General features: G+C 47.2%; 2 protein-coding genes across 5 annotated transcripts in view; both read left to right on the forward strand.

Annotated features, from left to right (window-relative positions):
- The window catches only part of EPRS1 (glutamyl-prolyl-tRNA synthetase 1), a 45,519-nt gene extending 43,220 nt beyond the window's left edge, over positions 1-2,299 (forward strand). For all 3 annotated transcript variants that reach the window (XM_070401412.1, XM_070401413.1, XM_070401414.1), the window contains 2 exons: positions 1,780-1,844; positions 1,945-2,299. In XM_070401412.1, coding sequence (XP_070257513.1) covers positions 1,780-1,844; positions 1,945-2,095 — 216 coding nt within the window. In that variant the 3' untranslated portion in view covers positions 2,096-2,299. The remainder of the gene's footprint in view (positions 1-1,779; positions 1,845-1,944) is intronic.
- A 2,778-nt stretch (positions 2,300-5,077) lies between these two features.
- On the forward strand, positions 5,078-23,692 carry SLC30A10 (solute carrier family 30 member 10). Of its 2 annotated transcripts, none has more exons than XM_070401180.1 (4): positions 5,078-5,525; positions 19,217-19,294; positions 21,145-21,384; positions 22,470-23,692. In XM_070401180.1, exons 1-4 carry the CDS (start codon positions 5,078-5,080, stop codon positions 22,967-22,969), a joined length of 1,266 nt encoding a protein of 421 aa, XP_070257281.1. In that variant the 3' UTR covers positions 22,970-23,692. The 2 variants fall into 2 exon arrangements, with proteins under 2 accessions (XP_070257281.1, XP_070257280.1); XM_070401179.1 differs by lacking the exon at positions 5,078-5,525 and adding an exon at positions 17,945-18,533.
- The last annotated feature ends 176 nt before the right edge of the window (positions 23,693-23,868 follow it).

The raw sequence follows: 23,868 nt of genomic DNA on the forward strand, positions 1-23,868 counted from the left end.
TATTTTTTCTCCATTATTTACTGAACTTTAGAATTTCCTGTATTATAGAAAAATGAAGTCACTGTGGCAATACAGTCTATGAAGACATTACATAAGAGTTAATAAATCGATAGAGTCAACACTAGTTAGTTCATTGCTCTCAAAGAAATGAGTCTCAGCAGATATTAGTGGAATCATAGATTCTGCATCCGTTCTAAAGCAGAATACATATTTTAGTTTATGTCCAAAGAGCACAGAGGCCAAAGCACATTTCGTTTCTTGATTTCAGTAGCCAGTTCCGTCCGCATCTCATCTTCTATTGCTCAGCTTAAATATGTTGACTGGCCCTCCAGCAACCTTTGAAGTTACTGTAAATAAAATTTGTATTTACTAAGAAGGGAGAAGGTGGAAGGGATCTTTGGAACGTGAAAGTAGGTGAAAGTTTGATTTACTACTTTCCCTGTTGGTATAAATGGGGAAAAACATATGTATAGGACTTGATTTCAGTAACTTTTCCAAGGGGGTGGTCTTAGTTAAATGAAAAAATAAATGTTATTTATATTTGTAATATATATTTACTGTTGACATACATTACTAATCTATTGATCATCATAATTATAGAGTCTTGTTATTTTTTGTCATTAACATTTTCTGCTACAAAATGGAAGATATTGTGTGTTGCAAAAGATTGTGTCTTTTAAAAACATGGATATCGAAATTATAAAAAATAAAAATGAAGAACCTTTCCATGACTGAATAAATAGCATAAAAATGTATACTGTACTTTCATATTAATGACTTATATGAGTAAATAGAAATTTTAGGTCGTATTAACTATACTTTACTTTGAAGCTAGAAGGAATTAAAACATGGTGTTCTACAAAATTATCATTTATGAGTCCAAATACATTTAATAACTTTAGTTGAATTTTTTACATGCTACATCATTTTAAATTTCAAAAATTATTTTAGAAGTACCTTCTCAAGGCTTGGTAATTTTTTCTCATGAGAAAAAGAAAATAAGACTATTTACTGTAAAATTTATTAGTTATTAAAAAATACAGCTATGTTGTGAGTTAACGTAAAAATTTCTAAGAAACCAAATTTAGTATCCAAAGGTATTTTTTGTAATTGTCTTAATATTCTTATCTTATCATTGCTTACATAGTGACAGTAAAGATTTTCCCCATTTTGTTTTTTGTAATGAATTTTAAACAATACTTTGTTTAAAACAAATACATTTTTTTCATGCTTTGATTGCACAACTGCTAATGATTTCCAAGTCTCAGGGCTGTCGCTTGGTGTGATTTCAGCTCTTAACACCCAGGTTGGTCTTTGCTTCAGTTTGCGTTGCACAATTTCTCTATTCAATTTTTTCAGAATATTTATTACTACCAGCCCTTCCATCTTCCCTTTACCCACTCATTCCTTCCCTCCAGGATTTGCCTTGAAATTATCACCTCTTTATTATCTCAAGGCAGATGATCAGAATGACATTTTACCAAGTTGGGGGCTCAGGCTAATACATTTTGCTGAATGAACGTGAGAGAAGTAGGTAACTTCCTTACCCTGCAGGAACGTTCACCTGATGAATTACTCAGGTTTTATAATTTCTTCGTCTCTATTTCACTTTGTTCTTAGAAAAGCCTTTGGGAACATGTTTTAACCAAGTCCACGTGCAAGGCAGAGTTTGCAGGAGGGACTGCATTTGAGCATGGGCTGGGTGGCTGCAAATAACTGGTGCTCTGCTTACAGCCTGGAAGGAGGGATACACACAGTATATTGTTCCTTTCCTACTAGATTGTTCAGATCCCATTCTGTGGGGAAATTGACTGTGAAGACTGGATCAAGAAGACCACGGCCAGGTAAGTGCAATGAGCAGATAAGACGCGGGAGGTGAGGCTGTGAGAAAGAAGAGACATGCACAGCTTCAATGAATGGCATTCTTGTATGTTTTAATTTCAGGGATCAGGATCTTGAACCTGGTGCTCCATCCATGGGAGCCAAAAGCCTTTGCATCCCCTTCAAACCACTCTGTGAGCTGCAGCCTGGAGCCAGATGCGTGTGCGGCAAGAACCCTGCCAAGTACTACACCTTGTTTGGGCGTAGTTACTGAGGACAAAGCCACGGCCCTATCTCCAACCCTCTGCACTTTTTAAAAAATTGATACTAATATCTTCCCAGATACAGAGTTTTATGATTTTTTAAAATAAAACTTCAAAAAGGAGGTCACATGAGATAAACACTGTTCTTATGTCTCAAGTAACAGTGGAAAAAAAGACTTCTGTAAACCACCCCAGTAATAAACACCATGAATTCATTCGTTTTGTGTATTCGTTCGTTTCTGAAGTATTGGAGTTACGTACTACAAGGAAATTCCTACGAAGAGATGAAAATATCCTATTCTTAGGAATTTCCTGAAGCTTCTGGTGAGAAGAGCTAGATGCAGAAAAGCTTGAAGTTGTCTGCTTCAAAGGAATTCATTATTTAAAGGAACTCCACAGTCAGTCAGTATGTGAAGGGCAGGAATCTTTTACCCCAAATCTACATGTGATAAGAGAATTTTTTTTTTAAAATTGAGATTCAGCTAAAATATCAAAACTTTCCAAACATCTGAGAAGAGGCGGTGCTTTTCCAGAGGATGCAGAAGCCTGCGGCCAAACAGTGTCCTTTGGGAAAGGGCACTGTTTTGCTTGCAGATGACAGCCGTTCATGAAGATACATGACTGGCACTCACAGTCATGAGTGTTGTGCCTAGTGTCCATTGCAGTAAAAAGAAAACCAATAGGCCAGGTATATCTGCTAGAATTGGATAGTAACAGCATGTTGTAGGGGGAGACAGATCATTAACAAAGACCTGCCGATGAACTGGTAGAGGAGTGAGCAGGTAGGCTTCCCTAGTAGAGATGGGCCTCGTTCAATCAGTTGAAGGACTGAGCAGACCGTCTGGATTCTTCCTCCTGCCGACTGCCTTCTGTAGTGGAGGCATTGGGTCTTGGCATCAGCAGCAGAAAACGCTCCATAAAACAGCGAAGAGAAGGCATTTGGGGAGTCTGGGCATAGCAACCTACATGTATCTCTCCCTCCCCCTTCCTCTCTGAAATCCATAAAAATGTATTTAAAAAAGAAAAGAAACACTTGCTGAATGAGTTTCTTACCTCCTTCAGGTGTTTACTTGAGCATCTCAGTAAATTCTTCCCTGATCACTTTATTTAAAGTTACAACTCCACCCCTACGCCAACACTGTCCTCTGCTTCATTTGTCTCCATCTTATTACCACCTGACATTCAATACATTTTATGACTTATTTTGTTAATTACCTGTCTCCCCCCACTAGACTGTAAGCTTCATAAAGGCACAGATTTTTGTCTTACTCATTGGTGTCTTCCCCAGAGCCTACAACTTGTGTGACATGTAGGTACTCAGTCAGTATTTCTTGCATGAATGGATGAGATCTGGGTGCGATTTGATACACAACCTGGTTGTATTAGAAGTCTGGAGATGAATTGGAGGTGATGTATGAGATGCTAAGGAAACTATTAGGGCTACATCTAAGTTGTGAGGATTTAGGTCTAATTGAATATATTAGAGTTTTCCAGATAAACAACCAAGAGGATGGGTGAATAAATAGAGATTATACAGAATTTCGGTTGTGGAGGCTGAGGAGTCCTGAGATCTGCAGGGTGAGTCAGCAAACAGGAAATTCAGGAGAGCCTAGGGCAGTGGTTCTCAACCTTCTGGCCCTTTAAATACAGTTCCTTATGTTGTGACCCAACCATACAATTATTTTCGTTGCTACTTCATAACTGTAATGTTGCTACTGTTATGAATCGTCATGTAAATATCTGATATGCAGGATGGTCTTAGGTGACCCCTGTGAAAGGGTCTTTTGACCGCCAAAGGGGTCGCGACCCACAGGTTGAGAACCGCTGGTCTAGGGGATGGTTTCAGTCTGAGAGCCACTGGCTTGAGACCTAGGAAGGGCTAATGTTTCCATTCAAGCCCTGCATCTCAGCTTGAAGGCACTCAGCAGGAGGAATCTGGACGGTCTGTGTCTCTTCAGGCCTTCGACTGATTAGATGAGGCCCACCCACACTGGAGGGCAATCTGCTTTATTCAGTCTTCAGACTCAAATGCTAATCTTATCCAAACACCTTCACAGAAAACAACAATGATCAAATGTCTCGGCACGTGGTGGCCCAGTCAGATTGACACATAAAATTAACCATCACAGAATTTAAATTCAGAAGACACTGGGAGTAGTCATTTCAGTCTCATTTCTTTTAAAGGATTGACTGTAGGCAGGCTACTCAAAACAATAGAGACCGCTGTTGTTTTACGTATTCAGGACCCAGCAAACCTTTGCGTGTGACAGGTGATAAGATTAAAAACAAAAGGATTTCCTTGTCTCAGTGAAGTCATTATAATTTGGCTTTCTTCCTGAAATGACTGGGGTCATGTCTGTAGCTCCTCCAGTTTAAAGGTGTTTTATCTTCCCTGGCCATGAGGAATTTTTTATTTTTGGGGTCTTATTTGGGAGAATGTGTGGAAGTAGGTGCTTGTGTATAACAACCGATCAGCACCCAGGCCGTGGAAAACTCCCCCTCGCTTCACGTTTGGGTTTCACTTACGGTAGCTGTGATCCAGTGTCCCCTGACCCAGGTGGTAGACAGGATCTGATGGCCTTTGTCAACCAACTTGTCTCCCTGGTGACTGTGAGTGGAAGCTGTGAGGGCTGAAGCCACCGGTGAGCCACTGTGTGATTGGAAGACACAGAGACTCCTGACTTCTGGGATGAAACACAGCAACAAACAAATTCCTCCAGCCCCGTGTCCGTATCTGAGGCCGAGCCTTCCCTTTCCACAGTCCCAGCTCACATGACATCTCCCGTTTAATTGCCCTTTAAACTGCTTTATGGCTTTATGGCAGCCTATAAAGGGTGATTTCCAAATCTGACAAGCGCTGAACGGCCGAAGGGGAGCGTTTTCCAGGAGCTGTAATCTCAAGATCGGTAGCTGCTCCTTTCGGAGCTCAGCTCGGAGCGCGGCCTTCCCGGGAGAGGAAGGAGAGGAAGAGGAACGGCCCGCCAGCCGGAGCCATGGGCCGATACTCCGGGAGGAGCTTCCGCCTCGTCTTCATGTGCGTGGTGAGCATCCTCCTGTTCGTGATGGAGCTGGCGATCGCCCACATCGGCAACTCCCTGTCCTTGGCCTCGGACGCCTTCGCCGTCCTCTCCCACCTCCTGTCCATGGTCATCGGCCTGTTCAGCCTGCGGGCCAGCACCATCACGCGCAACAGAAAGAGCACCTTCGGCTTCCGGCGGGCCGACGTGGTGGGAGCCTTTGGCAACTCCATCTTCGCCGTGGCGCTCATGTTCAGCATCTTGGTGGAGGCCATCAAGAGGTACATCAATCCCCAGAAGACGGAGGAGGCGCTGCTGGTCCTGTTGGCTGGGATTATCGGGCTGTTCTTCAACGTGCTCAACTATGTCATCCTGGACTGTTGCTACTGCTCAGCAGGCCGGCCCCCGGAGGACCCGGGCACAGGTAAACCCTGCAGGTGGGCAGGCAGTGTCCTGGGGCTCTTGGTGGGTCCGGTCCTGGAGAGGGGGGGCCTCCTCCGATGGGGCCATGGAGGGGCCTCTTGTTCCCCTGACTTTGCCAAAGAGTCGCCTCCAGGCCGAAGTTCCCTGTGAGCAGGGTGGCAGCAGGCCACCTCCATCGTGAGGGTCTGCTTTCACGTTTGGTGACAGGGAAGGGAAAGGGGTCCAGGCAGGTGAAGAAAGGGAGGGGAGGTGCTGACCGCAGCCGCGGAGGGAGCGATGAGAAGGAAGGTGGACGTGGCGTTGAGAACAGTCTCCTTTAATGACTTACGTCTGTTTACCCAGATACGGCCTGGCTCTGTTTGACTTTAAAAAGAATGTTTTAGTGTCCCCATAAAGTATGTTTAGAAAGCACTGGACTCTATAGCCAGCTCAGGTAGAGAAAGTGTGGAACAATTGGCTAGGATGGTGAACTCGGGAAGATGTTCAAGGAACGTTCAGTAACATGGAGAGGGAAAAGAAGGAGCTGGCCTAGTAAACTTAGCTCTTTTTTTGGTGGAACGATCTGTACGTATTTCTAAATCTGTCCTGTTTGAGAAGAAGGAGAACTGTGTACGTGGATCTTTGGGGGGCTTCAGAGTGGGGAGCAAACTTACTGGATCGTTGGTCAAAAGGTGGGATTTTAAATCCTGCAATAAACCTAAAACAATCCATAAGATAAATTACCAGCTAGATCCATGTGTTTACTGCCAGGAGAGGAATTCTTTTAGAAAAAATATGAAAGCCCTAGCAGAAGAGAAAATTTCAGTGCTTTTAAAAGGAGGCCTATGGCGTGAACAGACTAGGTTCGAGGCACGGCTCTACCGCAGGGCAGGGGTCCAGTGTCATTGCCAGCCTGGGTGCCCACCCGTCGTGTGGGGGTCACAGGAGTAATGAGATTCTGAGGCTTTAGCACATACTAGGCACTTGGTGAAGAATAACGATGGTTTTTCAAAAAATGAAACAATGCAAGCCTTTGAATTAGGTGAAAATCCAGTACTGTTGGGTTATAACGGCTCATCTGGATTTTAAGAAATTTCGGGATTTTCCTTACTGGAAGCTGGTCAGTTTTCTCTCACGAGCTGGGGCATTAACTCGCCTGGGGAACCTGATTCTACCTTTGCATTTTTCACTGTATTCCTCCTGTCTTTGCCGCTACTGTAGGTTATGTCTGCTGGGCCCAGTCCTTTCCCTATTTTTGTCTAAAATTTCCCACTGGTGGAATGCATGTTTTGAGAGCACCTATAGTAGGTGTTAAGTATAAAAGGGAACAAACAAGAAACTACAGTCTGTATCTTTATTCAGACTAAGGAATCAATCAGGGCCTGTCTTTTTAAAAAGACAATAATTAGTTAATGTGAGACCTTGTCCCTTGTTTACATCAGTCATAGAGAGAATTACTACTGGAGTATCCACATCATGAGATTCACATATTTTATAATAATGTGAATGTAAATAATATATCTTTGTTGCTAACTATAAATAAAGGTAAGAAAGCTCATATCAAACAAGTGCTCCTACAGACAACAGAAGTGTCACCATTACTAAACGTTATGTTTTTAGTTCCAATTTGTCTTTACTCTCGACATATTTTTCTGCACATTACAGAAGCATTTTAGGCAAAGGGTTTGACTCTGGCCAACAGGAGAACTGGTAGACAACCGTAGTTTTGTTTTTTAATAAATCGGATTATTATTGGATAGGTCTTAGTTTGGCTCTTGTCTGTGTCCATGCTAACATAATAACAAGAGGCTGAAGACAGATATTCTACCCTGACCGTATGGGTTTCTCTTGTGTTCTAAAGCATCTGTCTTCTTTTGAAGTGTTTGATGCTATACAGTATTCTACTTTAAATAACAGTGCACCCTGCCCGGTTTGGCTCAGTGGATAAAGCATTGGCCGATGGACTGAAGGGTCCCAGGTTCGATTCCGGTCAAGGGCACATGCCTGGCTTGCGGGCTCGATCCCAGTGTGGGGTGTGCAAACCTTGATTCTCTCTCATCATTGATGTTTCTATCTGTCTCCTCTTCCTCTCTGAAATCAATAAAAACATATTTAACAAATAAAACACCTAAGTACAATAAGAACTACACTCATATAGCTAGTGCTTTAAGGTTCATGTTCATTTTGGTAGCCTTAGATATTGCTGAATTTTTCTATTCGGAATCTTAGAGTATTTAAACTCAAACTACGGCCCGAGGGCCACATGCGGCCCGCCGAAAACATTTATCTGGCAGGCTGGGTGTTTTTGCTGCCGCTGCCTGTTGCTTAGCAGCCGACTAGTTTTTTTTTTAACTATAGTCCGGCCCTCCAACGGTCTGAGGGACAGTGAATTGGCCCCCTGTTTAAAAAGTTTGAGGACCCCTGATTAAACCCTCTGAGTAATTTTAGGATAGCTAGTTAGCTTCTTAGCATTTATGTCTCAAGGTATTCATCACTTTTACCAAAACATACATTTTAAAAAATACTCTTTTAACCACCTAAAGAAGCTTACAGTAAAGAGTAAACATTTGGGTTGGATGGATCTCAAAAACTGCCATTAACCCAATTTCAATTGGCTTCTATTCCAAGAAGAAATCTAATCAATCCATACATACTGATTTCTACTAGGAGGTTTCAAATAGGAGGGAAAAATGATCGTTGGCTTCAAAAGACTTGATGTAAACGTAGGATAAAGAACTTCTGTATGTCTAGAATCCTGGCTCGAAGCATCGTGTGAAGTGCCTCTCAGCTAGAGAACTGTGGTACCTCCTGGTTTAGTGATCGGAGTCAGGGAATCGTCATTTCTGTGAAACCTGTGGCCGGAGAGAGTTTGTGACTTAGTAAGCCTTCTGCCTCCCCTGCTTCTGTGGACCGTGTACTTGTCCTGCTTTGTCTATCTGGTGCAGGAGTTGCTGACACTGGTTATCTTTCATGTTTGAGGTCCTAGAAAAGTAAAAAATAAGACCACCAACTTTAAGTTAAATATTAACATCACAGACTGTATATACAGTTGAGACTTTAAACATCCCTGGGACTCATGGAGTAAATTCATTGGAGGATCCGACAGACCAACCAGACATTTTTAAAAACACCTGAGAGAGCCCAGCCGGTGGGGTTCAGTGGTTGACGGTTCGATTCCTAGTCAGTGTGCCTGCCTGGGTTTCCGGCTTGATCCCCAGTAGGGGGCGTGCAGGAGGCAACTGAACAATGATTCTCTCTCATCATTGATGTTTCTTCTCTCTCTTTCCCTCTCCCTTTCTCTCTGAAACTAATAAAAATATATTTTAAAAGAATAAGAACACCCGGGAGAAAAGAATATCTGGAAGATTTCCCTGAGACGAGAGAGCCTAGACCAGTGATGGTGAACCTTTTGAGCTCGGCGTGCCAGCATTTTGAAAAACCCTAACTTAACTCTGGTGCCGTGTCACATATAGAATTTTTTTGATATTTGCAACCATAGTAAAACAAAGACTTATATTTTTGATATTTATTTTATATATTTAAATGCCACTGAACAAAGAAAAATCAACCCAAAAAATGAGTTCGAGTGTCACCTCTGACACGCGTGTCATAGGTTCGCCATCACTGGCCTAGACCCATTCCCACCAGTGTGAGTTCCCTCTTGACACACAAAAATGATGGTGAAACAGGAGTTTGGGGCTAAAGTGAAGGCAACAGGAAAAAAGCAAAAACTGCAAGCAGGAAAGAAAAAACAAACAAAATAGATTTAAAGTTCAACATGTGGGTGGCTCTGTGTGCTATGTTTGGGGACGGGAAGGGGGGACCAGCATTCCTAGGGTTCAGACCCTGGGGAGGAGGTGGCCCTGCTAGTTCCTTTCCCTGGGCTGAGGGACTAAAGGTGCTTCGTGTCTCTGCTTTCCTCCTCCTTGTTTACTTTACTTAGATTTCCTGTCTTTTCATGTTGGTATTTTATGTTGGATAATTTTCCAGGCTTGGGTTTTATTTGAAATGTCCCAAGTAGATCTCTCCATGCCCTTGATTTGTACCGGAACAGACACCTCGCTGTGCCTTGGCCTTTATCTTAAAACAAAAGTATGTGTGCAGCTCTGTCGGGGGTAGCACAGGCTTCCCATTGGTCAAATTTATAAATGAGAGATTGACATTGGAAATATGTTTCTTTTATTATTTATGTATATATGTATGTATGTATTTTTACAAAATGCCTTTCCTCCGATTTCATTTGTTACTTTTGTTTTGACTCCAAATCTTTTTTTCTTTATTAATTAAGGTATTACTTATGTGTCCTTATCCCACCATTGTCTCCGCCCCCCCCCCCCCTCCCCCGTTCATGCCCTCACCCCCTGGTGTTTGTGTCCATCGCTTAGGCCTATATGCATGCATACAAGTCCTTTGGTTGATCTCTCCCCCTTACCCCCACCCTCCCTGCCTTCCCTCTGAGGTTTGACGGTCTGATGGATGCTTCTCTGTCTGTGGATCTGTTTTTGTTCATCAGTTTATGTTGTTCATTATATTCCACAAATGACTGAGATCATGTGACATTTATCTTCCTCTGACTGACTTATTTCGCTTAGCACAATGCTCTCCAGGCCCGTCCATGCTGTTGCTTTCTCTCTCTCCGTGTCTGGTAAACACAGCACATCCTTTACCAGGGAGTGACATTTATCATACTCCTGCCTACTCCAGAGTTTATAAATTTCCATGATATTCTAGGCTCGAAATTTTTAAAAATTATATATGATTTTAATTGATACTGGAGGGAGAGAAACATCGATGTGAGAGAGAAACATTGACACGGGCAGCCTCCTGCACGCCCCTTACTGGGAATCGAGCCAGCAACCGGGCCATGTGCCCTGACCGGGAATCAAGCCAGTGACCCTTCTGTGCATGGGACGGTGCTCAATCCACTGAGCCACACCGGCCAGGGCCAGGCTCCAGATCTCTTGGTGGCACTTTCCCTGAGCTGCTTAGGCCTGTGAGTCCTGCTCCCTAAGGAGGTTACTGCTCACTCTCCTCTTTTTCATGGCCTGAGGGGCAGCCTCGGCAGGTTTCCCAGCTGAAGCTGTTGGGAATGTTGGACGCTTGAGGGGGGGTGGGGCGGTTGGGGTTGGGGGGCGCCTCTAGATGCTGTCTTTCCACAGCTGCGCGTCATGGGCCTTGAGCAGCGCATCCTCCTGCATCAACCTTCTGTTTGGAAGCTGGGGAGATGCGTCCCGTGTTTGCCCCCTGGGGTCCTTCTCTCTGGAAGGCTCGGTGGCCTTGTTGACGTTGAATGGGTTAACCCAGTTCCTAACGTCCTTTCCTTCCTTCTCCATCGCCCGGAAGGCTGGCGTTTCTGGTGGACTTTTCCCCCTTTGACTTCGCCATTGTTTTCTGGGTCAGACATTTGTCTGCCAACGTGGATGCTGTTGTTGTGATGGCAGTGAGGGGAATGAAGTCAGTGTGCCGCGGGTCTGCCAGCAGCAGCTGTTGTCCAAACACATCTTGTCCGTGTCACCTCTCCATGCTGGACCATCTCACTCGAAAGCATCTCCAGCTAAAGCAAAGGTCGGACCATCGGATGCTCTCCTCGACCACCCTCAGTGCGTCTCCCTCTTCCTGCCTCTTCCTGGAGCCCTAACTCTGTTTCTTGCCCTGTTCCTGTCACAGGCAATCCCTCCACCCACAATAGTTGTTTTTTAATATTTTTATTCATTTCAGAGACGAAGGGTGAGGGAGATAGAAACATCAATGATGAGAGAGAATCCCTGATTGGCTGCCTCCTGCACGCCCCCCAATGGGGATCGAGCCTGCAACCCGGGCATGTGCTCTTGACCGAAATCGAACCTGGGACCCTTCAGTCCACAGGCTGCTGCTCTATCCACTGAGCCAAACCAGCCAGGGCCTGGCTCTCATCTTTGAAAGGTCTGCACAGTCTGCCCTCCAGCTGCAGTTCAGGTCACTTCCCATATGGATACACTCACTGCTCCTCAAGGCCCCTCACATCTCGCTGCCTGGGCATCAGCCTCACACCCAGGATCGCGTCATCTAACTCGGGGGCTGGGCCAAGGTGGCTCCCCAGGTCCGGTTCCTTGAGTCTCCCCTCCATCCGCAGTTCTGGGAGCTGAAGGAACAGAGGACCTGCTGTCCACACACCCAGCACACAGTGGCCGGACAGACACGGGAGCTGCCCTAGTCCCCAGTGGCTTGTATTTTGGAGTATTCACAGCTTTAAGGGGGTGATTTTCATACTCCCTGGATCTGGCTTCCTGTGCAGGTGGTGGTTGGTGGTGGTGGGGGAGGAGGGGGCTCCATTCCAGATCTTAGGCAGCTGTTTGGCAACTTGCCTTCCTGTCTCGGGTAATGTGTCTGTATCCCAGCCCCTGATCTGATCCAATCCCCTCTTTAAGAATATTTCCTGGGTTGCAGGTTTGATCCCCAGCCCCAGTTGGGGGGAGTGTGGGAGTGTGGTTGGCAACCAGTCGATGTGTCTCCCCACATTGATGTTTCTCTCTCCCACTCCATCCCTCCCACTGTCTCTAAAAACACCATGGAAAAAATATTTAGGTATGTGAACGTTTCCTTCCCTTTCCCTTCATCCCTCCCTCCCTCCCTCTTTTCGTTCCTCCTTTTCTCCCTTGCTCCCTCCCTTCATTCCTTTCTGTCTTGCATCCCCCTAGCCCGGCCGTGGGCAAACTGCGGCCCGCAGGCCGGATCCGGCCTGTTTGAAATGAATAAAACTAAAAAAAAAAAAAAAAAAAAAAAAAAAAAAAAAGACTGTACCCTTTTATGTAATGATGTTTACTTTCAATTTATATTAGTTCACACAAACACTCCATCCATGCTTTTGTTCCGGCCCTCCCGTCCAGTTTAAGAACCCATTGTGGCCCTCGAGTCAAAAAGTTTGCCCACCCCTGCCCTAGCCTCAGGAAAACAAACTCTTCCTCCAGCTCAATCTGTTGCTTCTGACTGCGAACGACTCTCCCTCTCCTTGTTTTCTTGGCACAGTTAAGACGGAAGCATATAGTAAACCTAGTCTTGAAAGCTCACACTCACAGAGGCCTGTTGAAACAGCCTTCTTTCTATAACAACCCCCACTCTTCTGAAGGGAGTACAGAGGAATTGCTTGCTATGACCTGCCAAGGTCAAAATACTGCCCGGCTCACACTTAGGTAGATACATGGCATAGGTGTTTGCCGAGGTAGAGATCAGACCCATGTAGTAGAATAGGTATTCAAAGATATAATATAAGAATTTATTCTGAACTAAAGGGAGATAAAAATCTGCCAATGGAAAGGGGAAAACGGATGTGGAGCTGTCGATGCACATTCTGGAAAGGTTTCCAGGCCCTTAAAACCCACAGCTCATGTCCTGGCCTTACCCAAGCCTCAATCTCCATGTGTAACTTTGGCCTCTAGCTTCTCACCTTTATCTTCTCAAGGTTCCTGCCAACTCACCAGTGTGTTAGGGCTTTAGGGACTCATAAATACACAGGGTGGGGCAGCAGTAGGTCCACAGTAGTTTGTATGGAAAAGCATGCAAAAATCAATCAATAATAATAATACAAGAATAAGCTCCGGGTTTTGCATGCTCACAACTGTAAACCTCCTTTGCTCCACCATGTACACTTTTCTTACTCTCTTGTGTTGGGAAGCCATGGGTAGGTAAGATCTAGATGCCATTTGAACATAAAATGTCAGCTTTATGACAGAGACTGAAGGCTGTGGCTTAGAGCTTTTTTTTTTAAATGCTCTTTAAAATATATATATATTAATTTATTTCAGAGAGGAAGGGAGAGGGAGAGAGAGATAGAATCATCAATGATGAGAGAGAATCATGGGTCGGCTGCCTCCTGCACGCCCCCTACTGGGGATCAAGCCCGCCACTCAGGCATGTGCCCTGACCAGGAATTGAACCATGACCTCTTGGTTCACAGGTCGACGCTCAACCACTGAGCCACGCCGGCCGGGAAGCAAAGAGCTTTTCCATAGTCCATCCCAGAGTTAAACTCACCCAGTCCCAGGCCCCCCTGCACAGGGCCCAGCTGCCCCATCTGGTTGTCCTCATGTACACACAGACCAGGAGTTCAGGTCTGTGGGAAGCACATCTGGAAAAAAAGAAAGCCTAGAAGAATTGCGCTCCACTCTCTCTCCCAGGCTCACTAACCTGAGCAGTTACCCTGCCTCTCAATTGTCGGGGAAGTGACAGCAAGAGGCCAGGCAGGTTGCTCCTGTAGAGGTGCCCGAGGAGAAATACATGGGATCTTGCGGAGCGGAGTGGAGGGTCTTCCTCCCATACACACAAAACTGACCTGGGTCCAAGCCGGTTTGGCTCAGTGGATGGAGTGTTGGCCTGCGGACTGAAGGGTCCCAGGTTTGATTCTGGTCAAGGGCATGTACCTTGGTTGCAGGCACATCTCCAGTAGGGGGCATGCAGGAGGCAGCCGATCCATGAGTCTCTCTCATCATTGATGTTTCTCTCTCCTTCTCCATTCCTCTCTGAAATCAACAATAATATATTTGAAAAAAACAAACTTATGTGATACTGATGTCAGAAGCCTAGTGGAAATGGAACTTGCATACATTTCTTTACATAAAAGGAAAAGATAAAATTGTCTTTTATTTGCAGATGATATGATTATTTACCTTAAAAATACCAAGAAATCTATGAAACAACTATAAAAAGTGAATTTAGCACCCTAGCCGGTTTGGCTCAGTGGATGGAGCGTCAGCCTGCGGACTGAAGGGTCCCAGGTTGGATTAAAGTCAAGGGCACATACCGGGGTTGTGGGCTTGATCCCCGGTAGGGGGCGTTGCAGGAGGCAGCAGATCAATGATTCTCTCTCATCATTGATGCTTCTGTCTCTCTCTCTCTCCCTTCTTCTTTGAAATCAATAAAAATATATTAAAAACAAAAGATGTCAGCAGCGAGGCCCTGGGCAGGGCATGGAAGACACAGCTTCCTCCTGTGGTCCCTCAGCCAATGGCTTTCTAGTTCCCTCAAGGCCCTCCGGGGCCATGACATCACTCCTGTTATCTGCTCGGATACCTTTCTGCTGACCTCAGCTTTTCTTTCTGCTGTGAATGCTGGGTGCCATAGGCAGGGGATACTTGAGCCTTGCAGTCACACCATGCCCCTAAGGCTTCCTCTCTCCTTTGATTGTTCTGCTAGCTGTCCTGTTGCGTGTGTGGGAGGTTTCTTAGTCTGAGGACAGTGAGAGGCAGAAAGGGGTAAGTGGGCGTTGCCTGGCTCACCTTTTCCTGTATGAGATGAGTGTGCCACCTGGGATTCTCTGACACACGTGCTGTCATAACACTAACACGCGAATGATAGTGCAGGGACCTCTGACCTCTGCCCTTCCCTTCTCCCGCCCAGTCTCTTTCTCCTCAGCCTGCACCTGTTGGCTTTTTTATTTCTGTTGGCTTTTTTTTTTAAATAAGCAGCTAGCATGTATTGAGTGCCTCCTATGTGCCAGTTGCTGTTATAATCACTTTACGACTATTAACCATTTAATCCTATTACTTATTCTTTCTCTCTCTGCAATTTTTTTTTTTTTTTTTTTGCAGTGAAGACTAAAACTTTATAGCTCAATTGTATACAGCACAGCTGTGAGGTGGCCCTGGGGCCAGGCCCCTCTGAGCTCTGCTCCTGGCCAGCCTTCTTTGCGTTGTACGGTAGGCACGGGTAGGCTCTGTGCCGTGCCAGGCTGCTCCGGTCTGCTCCCAGGACACATCTCCAGCAGGTGATTCAGCTCAGCCAGGGAGAGGCAGTCTTCAGTCCTGGGTGGAAAGAGAAAGTGTACTCCCAGAGTCACAGCGGGGAGCTGGCTTTATGGACAAAAATCCATGCTCCTGGCCCCTGATTGGTCAGTCATCATGCAAATGAGGACTCCAAATTCTTGCAGTTTGATTGGTCCAAAAGGCAATGTCCTGATTGGTCAGATTAGAGCTGCTCTGATTAGCTGAAGCTGTGGAAATCAGATTGGATGGGGAAAGCCTCCTATTGGTTGAAGTAGGATTTCCAGAACTTTTTCATAAGGGCTGGGCTAAGATTCAGAAATACAGTGCCCACCTTTCAATGCAGGCCTCTCCTTGAAGTGCAGTTTGCATAGAGGCCTCTGCCTAGAATGGCTGGTTGGCTGTTATTGGGGTGTTTGTTTTTGACTTTAAGCCCAGTTAGCCAGCAGGAGCCCTTCTTTGTCAGGGTTCACAATTCCTTATTTTGTTCACTGTCTGTCTCACCCTCTTTAGAGTGTAAAATCCATGAGGGCAGGGTTTTTGTCTGTTTGGTTCATTACAATACCCTCTGCACCCAGATATTTGCTCCCTTTTAATAGCAGTGAAAACTGGCTCAGACACTTCAGGGTCTTGTACCAGGCTACACAGCTCCAAAATGTTCATCTCCTTCTTTTAAATTGTTGATCATTTGCCGAAACCGGTTTGGCTCAGTGGATAGAGCGTCGGCCTGCGGACTGAAAGGTCCCGGGTTCGATTCCGGTCAAAGGGCATGTACCTGGGTTGCGGGCACATCCCCAGTAGGAGATGTGCAGGAGGCAGCTGGTCGATGTTTCTCTCTCATGGATGTTTCTAACTCTCTATCTCTCTCCCTTCCTCTCTGTAAAAAATCAATAAAATATATATTTAAAAAATAAAAAAAATAAATAAATTGTTGATCATTTTAATACTGATTTTTAGGGAATGCTCGAAATAGCCAATGTCCTCAAGTTCTCCTGCAGGGGTATTTTCTTGGAGGTGGAGTGGGAAGATGCTTAGCAGGCACCCTGAGTGTGGAGGCTTACCTGGTAAAAGTTGGGGCCCTCAGATCAAGGCTGGTTTAGCACAGAGGGCATTAAAAAACAACACTGGCTGCCCTAACCGGTTTGGCTCAGTGGATAGAGCGTTGGCCTACGGACTGAAGGGTCCCAGGTTCAATTCCGGTCAAGGGCATGTACCTTGGTTGTGGGCACATCCCCAGTAGGGGGTGTGCAGGAGGCAGCTGATTGATGTTTCTCTCTCATGGATGTTTCTAACTCTCTATCCCTCTCCTTATCTGTAAAAAAATAAAAAATATATATATTTAAAAAACAAAAACAAGACGGTGCTTTCCAAGGCTGAGGCAGTGAGGGCCTAGAATTAGAATGTTCTACTAATGCATTCTGTGCTTTCTTCATTTCCAAGTTCAAGCTCAGGGGTTGGGGATCGGGAAGAGAGAACAGAAATTGCCAGACTTCACCTTTAGATCCTTTTTGGAACGAGACAAGTTGATACAAACCAATAAAGAAAGCCTCAAGGGCTCCCCCATCCCACTCCCTAAACTACCAGAGCAAGCACCCTTTCGTCTGCTTCGTTCATTTCCCGGGCCTCCCGCAGTCCTGGGGCCGGACGGTCCTCTTTAGGATAACTTTTACTTGGAACAGATCCTTTCGTCAACACGAGAAAGACTCTCTTTGGAATAAACCTTCATGGAGGTCAGTCGATTGACCTGAGTGTCAGGTCGCGCTTTGAGGGACACGTGGGGTGAGCGGAACATTCTCTCCACACAGCGCAGCCCTGCCCTGGCTTCTCTGGTGGCCAAGGGCCCCGTGCCTCCCACGGAGAACTTGGGTTTGGGGTGCTGGGTGGCAGGGCCACACTTACAAAAGTGGCTGGTGCTGTCCCCCAGGGTTGTCTGTAATTTACCTGGGAGAGGTGAATGAAGATCCTAAAGAGGGGTGAGGGGGGTGTGGGAATGACTGTGCCAAGAGGGGGTGACAGCAACGGTAATGCGCCCTCTATGAGGGCTGTGAGCAAGCAGAGGGGATCAAATAGTTGGACCACGGGTGGGCGCGGGGTGGGAGCGATGAGTGAGGGATCAGATCAAACCTCACAAAACAGGAAGCGCCCTGCAGGACAGGGTTGGCCAGATGGGTGCCCCTGGCCTTCCCGGGTTAATGAGGAATCTAATGCCAGCGGCTGGTGTCTGGGCACGTAGGCCCAGGCGGCCACTCCAGGACAGCGATCACACCCAGCAGCCGGGCCCTTATCGCTGAGGGTCAACAGTCAGGCTTTGCCGCTGGAGGGGCTTGGAGAAGCCAGTGGCTGGTGGGGTGGATCCTACCGCCTTGGGGCCAGGACTGGGGGCCTGGGGTGGGGGTAGTGACCTCCAGACACGCCCCCTCTTCTCTGCAGCTCCCCGCTGTGCCCGGCTCTGTCCCAGAGGGACAGCCATCAGGCCGTGGCCGCCCGCCAGGGGCCGCGAGGGAGGGCGAAAGGCCACAGCCGAGGCGGCGTGCGCTCTCTGTAGATACGGCCGCCGCCCGGCCCCCTCCTGTAGACTCTGGCCGCGGGGACCGGCTCGCCGCTCCATAAAGAGCCGGGCGCAGGGCCGGGCGGCGGGACCGAGGCGGTGCGGGCTCCGCGGGGTCGGGGCGGGGGGGGGGCGCCACCTGTGCGCGCTGCGGGGACCATGGGCCGCTACTCGGGCAAGACGTGCCGCCTGCTGTGCATGCTGGTGCTCACCGTGATCTTCTTCGTGGCCGAGCTGGTGTCGGGCTACCTGGGCAACTCGATCGCGCTCATTTCCGACTCGTTCAACATGCTGTCGGACCTGATCTCGCTGTGCGTGGGGCTGGGCACGGGCTCCCTGGCGCGCCGTGCGCGGCGGGGCCCCCGCGCCACCTACGGCTACGCCCGCGCCGAGGCGGTGGGCGCGCTCAGCAACGCCGTCTTCCTCACCGCGCTCTGCTTCACCATCTTCGTGGAGGCGGTGCTGCGCCTGGGGCGGCCCGAGCGCATCGACGACCCGGCGCTGGTGCTCATCGTGGGCGCCCTGGGGCTGGCGGTCAACGTGGTGGGGCTGCTCGTCTTCCAGGACTGCGGCGCCTGGTCCTCCTGCTGCCGCCGCCGCCGCCGCCCCCCGCCGCCCCCAGGGCCCCCGGGAGCCTTGGGGGGCCCGCAGGGAGCCGCCCGCGCCTCCCCCAGCCCGGACTCGGCTGTGACCCTGCGCGCGGGAAAGACCGCGGAGAAGGGGGCGACTGTGTTCGCCAACGTAGCAGGTGCCTTTCGGGTGCAGCCTCCGCGGTGCCCTCCCCATCGCCCCCATCGCTCGGTCCTCTCCTCCCCCCACATACGCCCTCTTTCCCTTCCCCCTCCCCCGTTTCCCTCCGCAGTCCCGCCCCAGACCTCTCATGCTAAGCCAACATTTCCCCCACGGTTTCTTTCCATGCCCACGACTTCTGTTTTCCTCCTGGACCCGTGGGCCCGCTTTGCGTGTATTCCCTCCGCCCTGTTCTTTCTGTACAGCATCGATTGTCTTGGAAATTAGTTATTATTGGGCAACAGATATCACGCCCCTCCCCTCCCCCTTCTTCACATGCGAGCTGCACTTCTCTCTCTCCCCTTTTGCCCCCACCCATCCTTCCGTTCCCCTGGGAGTTATGGGTTTTGGGGTGGAGATGAGCTTCCCCACTTGCCTCTTGGTGTTACAATTGTTTGGAAGTGTGAATGAGTCCAAAGGTGGATCCCAAGGCTCATGTCAAGGCCAGCAGGGCCTGTTCCTGGCTCTGAGCCGTGTGTGTGTGTGTGTGTGTGTGTGTGTGTGTGTGTGTGTGTGTGTACAGGTGTGGGGGGTCAGATAAGCTGGGAGGAATTTGAAAATAACAAGCCTTTTTTTTGAGACCATTGGTTCTTTTTGTTTGTAGAACTTATACACAACACAAGGTTTCTTCTTTGAATGCAGGTGACTCCCTGAACGTCCACCACGAGCCGGAGGAGACGATGAGGAAGGAGAAGAAGTCGGAAGCCCTGAATATCAGAGGTGGGGTTGCCCTTGGGCCGACTGGAAAGCCTTTCAGGGCTACACCTGGCCTGTGCTGGTCCCTTCCCTTTCTGTTCGCCTCTGAGCCGGTTAGAAAGTGGGCAGGCTGCGACCTGTAGACTCTGACCCGGCTCTTGCCTCATCCCCGCATCGATTGCAAGGGAGACACTCATTGCTCGCCATTGACCCTTGCTCACTGAGACGCCCCAGCGCTGCCTGCTCAAGAGCTTCACAGATGGGTTTCACGCTCCCATTTCTCTTGGTGTTGCCCACCCGTGGGCGTTGCTAACCTACAATGCAGCCCATTTTCACTGAATGGCATTTTGATAAGGTGGGAAGTGAGTAGGCGGGCAGCTATCCCAGGGGGACCCTCATGGCCATTCTGTGATCGGTCTTGTTGACTCACTGGAATCGCCACCTCCAGGTCCAAAGTGGGGGTTCTGGGGAGACACGTGGAAGGCACATCCCTAGCATTCCTCCTACCAAGAGCTCAAGGTCACAGCGCTGGGCCAAGGTCAGCCCTGGGGGTTCAGAGGTGCCTTTCTCACCGGGCACCAACATCTCTCCTTTCCAACTTTTCAGACAATGACTTTGCTTTGGGTCAATGCCCAACCTTGATTTTGAGAATTTCAACAAAGACCATGCTACTACCTTTTACTTTCAGGTGGTTTGGGGGAAGCCTAGGGCTTAGATGGAAATAATATGAAGAAAAATTAATAATCCAAGAAATGTCTTTATTTTTGAGAGTCTCACATCTGTTTTACAAAGTGATACCCAGGATGGATCTATAGGGAGGATCAGAAAATAACAACAACATGTGAGCTCCTAAAAACTCTAAATGAATTAATTTTAGAAATGTAACTACAACAGAGGGATTTTTTTATTTTTAATTATTTAATTTTTATTTTATCATGAAATTAACTAAGGGGAAGTTCTTAGAGTAGAACAGGATATGTAGACATTTCTAAATAATGAATTAACATTTTTAAGCTCTGTAGTCTTACACTCATAGGGTCAACCAATGATGATGAAGGCTTTAAGCTTATTCAGTAGTTTTGGGGTTTGAAATGAGAGATGACTTAGTGACATGATTTTTGTTCTGTACAATAGATAATCTGCTCTTCTCAGGAGTTGGGAAAGTTTTTTTTTTTTTAAAGATCTTTAGTCCCTCACCCACTATTTTAATTATTTTTTTAATTTTTAAAGATGTTATTTTTGCCCTAACCGGTTTGGCTCAGTGGATGGAGCGACGGCCTGTGGACTCAGGGGCCCCAGGTTCGATTCCGGTCGAGGGCATGTACCTTGGTTGCCGGCACCTCCCCAGTAAGGGGTGTGCAGGAGGCAGAGCTGATCGATGTTTCTCTCTCATCGATGTTCCTAATTCTCTATCCCTCTCCTTTCCTATCTGTAAAGAATCAATAAAATATATATATATATATAAAATGTTATTTTTAAACTACAGTTTACATTCAGTATTATTTCGTATTAGTTTCAGGTGGACAGCAGTGTGGTTAGGCACTCGTATACTTTACAACAATAGGAGACTTTCTAAAGAGCTTGATGATGAGTCTTTTTGGAAAGAGAATCTGTAATAAAAAAAATCACTATCCTTTTAGGTTCAGTTTAAAAAACAGATATGGTAGGTTTTTAAGATCGAGTTCGCCATCACATTGCTTTAACTCTCTGAAATCAATAAAAATCTATTTAAAAAAATTGAATCCATCCTGCCATTCCTACCCTAAAGAAAACAAATAGCCACGGATCTTCACCACCGTGGGACCCCGAGCCTGGAACGTGACGTGGCCCTGAACTTGGACGTGTGCTTTAGGGATCTTGCTTTCTTCCGGCAGGTGTGCTTTTGCACGTGATGGGCGACGCCCTGGGCTCGGTGGTGGTGGTGATCACGGCCACCATCTTCTATGTGCTGCCCCTGGACCAGGACCACCCGTGCAACTGGCAATGCTACATTGACCCCAGCCTGACCGTCGTCATGGTGATCATCATTTTGTCGTCTGCCTTCCCGCTCATCAAGGAGACCGCCATCATTCTGTTGCAGATGGTCCCCAAAGGGGTCAACGTGGAGGAGCTGAGTAAGTCAGGCGGGTCTGATCTAGAACCACTGTCCACTTCCTGTCCTCCGGGCCAAAGGGCCAGCGTTATTTCAGAGCCTCAATTATCCCTATCAGCGGTAGAAACATTCTTCATCCCTTGGAGCTTTGTGAGATGAGTCACGGCTCCAAGAACCAAAGGTCCTTTGCAGCCTATGATTCTGTGACTCACCTGCACATTTTTTTTTAAATGTATTTTTTATTGATTTTAGAGAGAAAGGGAGAGGGAGAGGGAGCTAAAACATCAATGATGAGAAAGAATCATTGATCCGCTGCCTCCTGCAGGATCGGGGATCGAGCCCACACCCCGGGCGTGTCCCCTGACCAGGGAATCGAACCGTGACCTCCTGGTTCATAGGTCGACACTCAACCACTGAGCCACGCCAGCTGGGCTGACCTGCACATTTTTTTGAGAATGTAGTGCTCAGGCAATTCCTGTTCTTGGACTACTTACCTGGGCTACTTACCTACATGTCAAGGATTTATTTTCATCCAAATAAGGTGAACTCCATTTTTATTCTCCCCATTCTGAAACCATGAATCTCTTGTGTTCTAGATCCTGCTTTCAGGTTAATTGATTTTAAAAAAAAATGTTTTTTATTGATTTTTAGAGAGAGAGGAGGGGTGAAGGAGAGAGAGAGAAACATTGATGTGAAAGAGAAACATCGCTCAGCTGCCTCCTGCACGCCCCCTACTGGGGATCGATGCCTGCAAACCAGGCAGGTGCCCTGACCTGGAATCAAACTGGCAACCTTTCGGTACATGAGACAACACCATCACCTGAGCCACACTGGGCATTTTTTCTTGTTCTTAAACTTATTTTCTTGAATCGCCTTTTATGGCCTAAAAATATTTGGTAGAGGAATTCCAAGAGGAGAAAGATGATGGGGCCATGTCCTTGTATAAGCTGAGTAGTAGGTGAGGCTATTTTTCTTCCTGTTATTCTTAAAAAAATACATCATTTTGGTGAGAATGCTTCAAGGGACCACACCCCCCCGCCCCTGAAGTAGTTCCATGTTTCCGTTCTAGCTCTCACCTGGGCTGTCGCTTGCTCTTCCCTGTCCTAGTGAGTAAGCTCGCGGCCGTGCCAGACATCAGCAGCGTTCATGAACTGCATATCTGGGAACTTATAAGTGGGAAGATCATTGCCACCCTGCACATCAAGTACCAGAAGGACAGGGGGTATCAGGACGCCAGCCTGAAAATTCGAGAAATCTTCCACAGGGCGGGAATCCACAACGTGACCATCCAGTTTGAGGCCGTGGACTCGCCGGAGTCCCTGGAGCAGAAGGACACGCTGTCGCTGTGCAGCTCCCCCTGCATCTCCAAGAGCTGTGCCAAGCACCTGTGCTGTCCCCCCCGGGCACTGCCCCTGGCCCACGTCAATGGCTGCGCTGAGCACAACGGCTCTCCCCGTCTAGACTCGTACCAAAGCCAAGGCCTCGGTCGACCAGAACTCTCGGAAGTGGCGATTGAAGTATCTCGGGATGGCCGTGTGAGTGACCATGGACAAGCTTTCACCAAAACTCAGGAGGACCAATGTTATACCAACAGCACACATTTTTAACCCGGTCCCCGCATAAGCAGACTATATAGGCGAGGCACTTTGGACCTGCAGCTTGGCCTGTGGGAGCAGCTCTGTGGGCTGTAGGCACTGACCAAACCCACGGGGTGCACTCTGTGGTCAGTGAGGGGTTGGCTGTGTCGGGTGTTCATTGACCGTGTCTGTGAATTTTTACGGGACTGACAAGGTATCCCCTTGCGTGGTCCTGGCGGTCTCATGCTGCTCTTCAAGAGTTTTCGTTTGCTCATTGATTTTTCTGAAGCAGACTGCACTGGTGTGTGTATGTCAGGGGCACTGAAGGCCGGGACTCAGAGACTATTGAACACGGGACTCAAAGTAGTTTTTGTTTGACACCGATTAGAGCTTCCAGCTGACTCTCAGGTGAGCTCATTGCCAGGTATATCGCACAAACTTAGGAGCCATAATGGCTGGTTTTGTTTTTTTTTTCCATTCCACTGTAAGATTATAAAAGAGGAAGAATAGTCTTGTCACTGCAGCAATTTTTTCTTTGGCTTATTTTTGAATGAATGTAAAATGGGAGACCTATAAGGAAGAGACCACTTTCAGGAGAAAAAGTGGAGCTTATTGGGGGCGGGGCAGGAGAGAGCAGGAAGAAAATGCTATTCGGCCATTTCATTTTGTGAGGTGGAAAGAAAATGAATGTTTACTTTCTGCTGTGAACTGGGCGTTTCAAATGTTTAAATATATAAACTATTTTTCTTTTTTCACGTGGAAGTATAGGAATATTTCTACTTAAGTATGACACAAGTACTTTCATACTGTCTTTGAGATTCAGTCCATGGGGACTGTTTTCATTTATTTGCTTAATAATGACTTACTTATTTGTCCAAGTTTCCTTTGAGTCTTTTTTTTTTTTAAATATATGATCACATTAATCTATG

This window comes from Myotis yumanensis, unplaced genomic scaffold, assembly GCF_028538775.1.
Source record: "Myotis yumanensis isolate MYYU_CA2020_CCGP unplaced genomic scaffold, mMyoYum1.0.hap1 SCAF_22, whole genome shotgun sequence".
Taxonomy (NCBI): Eukaryota; Metazoa; Chordata; class Mammalia; order Chiroptera; family Vespertilionidae; genus Myotis; species Myotis yumanensis.